At 39.2% G+C, this 6311-nt stretch overlaps 1 protein-coding gene across 1 annotated transcript; it reads right to left on the bottom strand.

Annotated features, from left to right (window-relative positions):
• Positions 1–206: 206 nt before the first annotated feature.
• On the bottom strand, positions 207–5724 carry FCER1A (Fc epsilon receptor Ia; the record flags this gene model as incomplete). The annotated part of the gene is given in 6 exon segments (XM_063105876.1): positions 207–225; positions 227–374; positions 2031–2288; positions 3855–4109; positions 5222–5242; positions 5669–5724. Coding segments are annotated over 6 exon segments (756 nt in total), but the record flags the coding sequence as incomplete, so codon positions are not given.
• Positions 5725–6311: the final 587 nt, after the last annotated feature.

Raw genomic sequence — 6311 nt, 5'->3', positions numbered from 1 at the left:
CAATGTTTATTGAGGACTTACTAGTACATGCCAGTTAACCAGTTTCAGTTGGTTTAATGCAGCAGTTCTATAAAGCCTTGAACACAGACTTTTCTATGTTGTGAGTTATGTTTGACAATTGAGAAGCAATTGCTGATGCTGGAAAAATATTGCTGTTTTAAATATTTCTTGAGCAGAGACATCACTTTTTTTTTTTTTTTTTTTAAGTCTGGCTTAGGATCTGGGAAGTTTGTTGCCTTTCCTGGTCCTCTGGCTCTTCAAGAGAAATAGGAACTGCTGCTGGGTTGAGATATATAATCCTGTGTTCACAGCAAACAGAATCACCACCAACAATGGGATAAAAAATTGTAGCCAGTAGTACTTGCTTTGGTGAGCTACAGTGGAACATAGATGCAAGAAAAACACAATTTATATTAGGAACTGAAAAATGAGGTTCAGAGCTTTACCCTCCCTAAGAGAAGGGCCAACTGTAATCCTCCATCTTTAGCATAACATGGCATGCAGGAGGAGAGAGAAAAAAACTCATGGGATATTGGGTTCCTCAGTCTGTACTACCTGAGGCCCTAGGGAATCCTGAGTATTTCCTGATAACCCTGTCAGTTCCTCTAGCCAGTGTGTCCAAGGGGGACAGTCACAGGAAAGATGGCACCTTTCTTGGAGTTGACAAAACCAGCATCCACATACTTATATAATTTCATGGAGGAAAGGAGACAGAATGAGGCCAGGGGGTCACCAATGCCTTATTTCTCAATCAATCAATCAATCAATCATTTCATACATGCCTGTTGGGTGAAATGAAGTTGCCTTTTGATTCTACTACTTTGTGACTCTGTTATTCTATTTATATGGTATTGGTTTTTGTGATTATTCTAGAATTATAGAGCTCCAGAATGTTATAGCTAGAAATCACTTAGAGATCACCTAGACAAGTGGTCATCAACACTAATTACCATAACCTGAAACAGCTTTTAAAAATACTGATGCCCAAGCCTCACTCCAAACCAATTAAATAGGAATCCCAAGAGATGAACAAGGGACAATAATATTTTTTTAAGTTCCTTAAGTGATCCAAATGAAGTCTAGACTAAACCTTCTACTTTGCAGATGCAGATACTGGAAGCCCAGAAACAATTAAATAGCAAATATTTCTCTCTCTCTCTCTTTTAATGGAAATTTCTTTTTTTTCCATTTTATTTGTTTATTTTTGTGGAGTACAGTGTGTTTTTGCAATACATGTACACACTGCACAATGATTCACATAGGATAGATAACATAGTTTTGTACCTGTTAGTTCACCAGTTGTCATCCCCCAACTCCTCTCTCCTTCCAGGCTCTGGTAACCAATATTCTACTCTCTATTTCTGTGGGAGCCACTTTTTATTTTATTTTGCTTTATTTTTAGTTTCCATATATGAGTGAGACCATGCAGCATTTTTCTTTGGGTGCATGACTTACTTCACTTAACATGATGGTTTCCAGTTCCATCTGTGTCATGGAGACAGCTCAGCTGCCTACCCTCTCTCTCATCAGCCCATTCCCTCATCCCACAACACATAGGCACACAGTTTACTGACTCATTGGCTTCCTTTCCTGGCCTGCCTAAGCCGGAATGGACTCTTCAAGTTTGTCTCATCCTTTGTTTCTTCAACTTTGAAACTCCCTTTCAATTTGATAAATTTAAGTGCTCTCCCCAGGAGCAAGAGATGACTTTGAGATCAAAATAGCAATCACAATCTGTTATGCTTGGGTAGTACTTAACAGTTTACAAAGCCATTTCATAAATATTACCACATTAATCTTCACAAAAATTCCATAGTGTGAGCAGGCATTATTATCACCATTTAACAAATAAGAAATCTACAACGGAGACTGAGATGTATACTATAACCAAGGTCTCCTCATTGCAAGTCTAGTAGCCTTTCCAAGATATCACAGCTACTTCCATTCTACAAGTTGCAACCACTTCAGGCTCAGATGTCCTCTCCTCCCTCCCCTGCTATGGACTCCATCCCTTTCCTTTACTAACTCACCTTTTATTACAGTAATGTTGAGGGGCTCAGAGGTATAGGGCAACTGCCAAAGATTGCCCTTGCAGTAATAGGTGCCACTGTCTTCAATTGTGGCACTTGTAATTGAGATGTTGTGGTTCTCATACCAGTATTTGAGAGCTTTGCCATTCTTATAGTAGATCACCTTATAGACATCCCGGTTCTTCCAACCGTGGCACCTTAAGAGGAGAGACTGGCCTTCGGTCACCACCGCAGGAGAGGCTTGAAGTAGCAGCCAGTCTGAAGCACATACATTATGTTATTTACTTAACAATGAATGGAGAGAGAGAGAGAGAGAGAGAGAGAGAGAGAGAGAGAGAGAGAGAGAGAAGGGAGGTATATAGATAAAATAAGGGGTCACACATAGAATTTGTATCAGAAACCAGGAATTATCATTAACTCATTTCTTGGCTCATATGGCCAATAAAAAGGAAACACAAAATAGTGCTTATAACTTGTCTTCTATATTGATAAATCCTCTCTCCTCCTGAAAAGCCAGTCTGGGGCCATAAAGTCTCTCAGACCTTTCTGTTGAGTGCGTGCATGGAAGGCCTAAGACCCATAATTCCCTTCAGAACAATTATTCCTAGTTCTAATCACTAAGGGAAATAAAAATGTTCTATCTGGGGACTTTTAGCCTAGGAGAGTGCCTGTTTTGTCCTCTGTTACCTCCTAGGCACTTCACAGTTCTACTATTAATCATAGTTGGCCCCCAAACATCCTTAAAATGTGTCAAAATTTTAATGAATTATTTGTATAATTTTTAAATTAATGTCCTCTTCCCCATTTAGGTTTATGCTCCAGGAGATCAGAGGCCATGTCTGGTTCTATATTACATACCCAGTGCTTAACAAAATACGTAGGAGTCAGTAGATACTCAACAGATATTTGTCAATAATAACACAGTATAAGACAAGAATAGGTTCTATGGCTAATGTCACTATAAAAATCAAATGGAAATATGGCTAGCTTGTGCAAGCATATTTTATTTAGGAGCAATCTAGAATCTATTGCAAAGAAGTAAAGAAGCTATTCTACATTATTTTCATTTGTATTTAGAATTTACATATAAAATCCTGAAACATGAAATGTTGAAACATCTCTTTTCACTCAAGAGGAAAATACAAAGTATAACATTGACCTATCCGTCCAAATGAAATCTTTCATTTGTTCTCTCAACATTTATTGATTAACCCACCATGAGGGTACTTCAAAAAGTTCATAGAAAGATTAGCATTATCTTTTAAGTCTATTTTTCCATGAACTTTTTGAAGTACCCGCGTATGCCTAAGCATGTTATGTAAATCATTGGTGGTAGGAGAGTGACTAAGATGAAACAGACATAAGATTTTATCTTAAATAACAATAGAGAACATAGGAATGTACACAGATATCTTTCATCAGGAACAGTACAACCTTGACAATATGACAATATTCAAGTCAGGGCACATGGATCATGCAGAGAAAATCTTTAGATCAAACCTTTTGATTCTATTCCAAATACACAGCTCTTTGCAATGTCCACATATCCATCATGTCATTTGACCATATATTATACATCTGCAACTATGCAGAAAAGATAGTCAGAGGAAAATAGAGGAGTAATGTTGACCAGAATATTGAAAGAAATCATAAGGGTAGGCAGAAAGAATGGAAATAGAAGAAGAGAGAAGAAGGGGTCTTGAATAAGAGATTCTGAGTCCCACCCTGTTGCCCTAAGCCTTGAAATAACCTCCTTTCTTCCCATCTTCAGATAGGCCATTCCTCACATGGGAAAATCTATATTTTCTTTTCTCTGGAACTTACCGCTGATGACTTCCAGGTACACAGGTTCACTCTCTTTAAAATTTTGGTTCTGACATTTGTATTTCCCACTGTCCTGGATGCTGGCATTCAAGATATCCCAACTCGAAGTTGTCACTACTGAAAGGTTGCCATTATGGGTCCACTTAGTGGAGTTGACTTCAAGGAAATTTTTCCCATTGCATGTAAGAGTCACATTCTCTCCTTTAAATATTCTATTCCATGGGGGTCTCAAGGATATCACAGATTTCCAGGTGACTTCAAGAAGATAAAATTATAGAAAGAGATATAGAGGGAAAACAATTATTGAAAACTGTCTAGGCTCAAAAGTACAAACATACCAATAGTCAGACAGTCAATGGTCAGTCTACCCTTATACTGATGGTGATAAGACTCTGTCCTGCTTCCTAGGGAAAGAGTTGAAGGATGCAGGAAATAGTGTTGTGGCCCCAGGGAGCTCCCAGCCTGGGGAGAAAGAGGACACAAACGCAGGAGTTTTTAAAACAAACAAACAAACAAACGTACTATGTAATTTGGGATAATTATTCTAATTCTCTTGTGTCTGCACATGAGGACTGCAATCTTTTATCAGGCATAGACAGTATCTGTCATGATCAATGATTGCTCAGCACCATAGCTGTTACATAGTAAACGTTCATTAAACATTTATTGAGTGAATAAATGCATGTACAATGGAAAAAGGTGTTGGACTAGATGAAATACAAGGTCTTTCCAACCTCTAAATTTTTATGCCTATTAAATTATGAGTGTGTATGGAGTGCAAAATACATGTCAATCCTGGAAGGTAGTGAGAAGCACCGAGAAAGTCAGTCTTTAATGGCTTCCAGGAACAAAGGGGTGTGGTGCAAATTTGAACGGAGGCCAAGGAAGTAGTTAGACGGTAATGTAAGAGTAACATAGTCAAAAGAAAACTGGACTTGGATCCAAATTACTTATGTTGGAATCCAGTCCCTTGTTAGCTGTGTAACCTCCAGAAAATTACTTAATCTGAGTTTCAGCATCCTCAATTATAAAATAGCAATAATGATGATGGTGATGATGATGTAAGAACTAAATGAGATTATGTAAAAGTAACTGGGAGAGAGGCTGAGATATGTTGGTGTGCAACAGGTATGGTTGTTGACCTAAACAGAGGGGATGACTTGAGAGAATGCAATGGTATGTGAGAAGCTTTTGAATAGGGAAAATGAAAAAAGACTAGGTAAGATGGAGATAGGAAGTAGTTTGGTCAGGGAGGAGCAGATTCATACTCATTAGGAAACAGAAGTGATGGGATGAAGGCAAATAGTGAGGGGAGAGCAATGCCCAGATATTTTGACATGCTGAGGGAACAAGGACAGAGGACTCACCTGCTAACATGCCATCCGGAGCTGCAAGAGTCCAGAGAGGATAAGTTAGTGTCTATCCTCAGACTTCTGGGACTCTGTAGGACTGGGGTCTGGGTATGGGGATGAGATCTACATCCATGAAGTTTTAAGGGCTAACCATCTTCTCAGGAATCTGACCCAGACGGAGCTTGTATCCTCCCTTCCTTAGGAGAAATTTTGCACTCTAGGAGATGCCAGAGAAATTGATCACAAGGAAGCAGGTTTTCAGTCTGGCTTTCCCCTTAGGTGTTGCTTAGCCCAGTTTCCTCTGCTTTCCAACTTGTCTCCACTACAGAGTCCCTGGGAAATGCCCCATGGTTTGCACATGACCTAGAAAAGGCCACCATCAATACTGTCAAAGTTCCCACCCCAGCTGCTCCACAGATCCATTTTGGCCCCTCCAGAAGGGATAACTGAACCTCTACTTACAGAAGAGCAGAAAAGCTATCCACAGTAGGGCAGGCCCTCCCATCAGAATAGGCATCTTCTCTGTGGCCTCCAAGTACCAACTGAGCTAGAGAGATCTACAGCCCCCCAAACAGACTTGAAACCAAAAAGAAGAAGGAAATGTTTTCTGTATCATATCTGGTTAACTCATCAGCTGTGCCTGGGTTTGCCTCTTTCTCTGAAGATAATATTCTGGGTGGTATTAAATTGGGCAATTTTATATTAACCCCCTTACTCCTCTCCTCATATCACTGACATACATACACCTGGAACTGGGTGGGAGAAAGGCATAGGTCTAGGAAGTCACAAGACTTTCTTAAACTGTCAATCAATGAACAACTATTTAGTTTGTGACTTAGAAAAGCGGGATGCAGGGGAGAGTAGAATAAAACAACAGTTAATTATTGAATACCTTGTATATGCCAGGTACTCTGCTAAATACATTTGGTATTCATTTCTCACAATAATCATATGAAGTAGGTACTATCACTATCTACATTTTATAGATAGGAAAACTGGATCTTAGAGAGGTTAGGTAACTTGGCTTCAGGTACCCCCTAGTAAATGGCTAATTTGGGGTTCAAACACATAAAATCTAACCCCAGAGTCAAATTCTTCATCATTA

This window comes from Cynocephalus volans, chromosome 8 (assembly GCF_027409185.1).
Source record: "Cynocephalus volans isolate mCynVol1 chromosome 8, mCynVol1.pri, whole genome shotgun sequence".
In the NCBI taxonomy this organism is placed as follows: Eukaryota; Metazoa; Chordata; class Mammalia; order Dermoptera; family Cynocephalidae; genus Cynocephalus; species Cynocephalus volans.
This window is presented reverse-complemented; position numbering and strand designations above follow the sequence as displayed.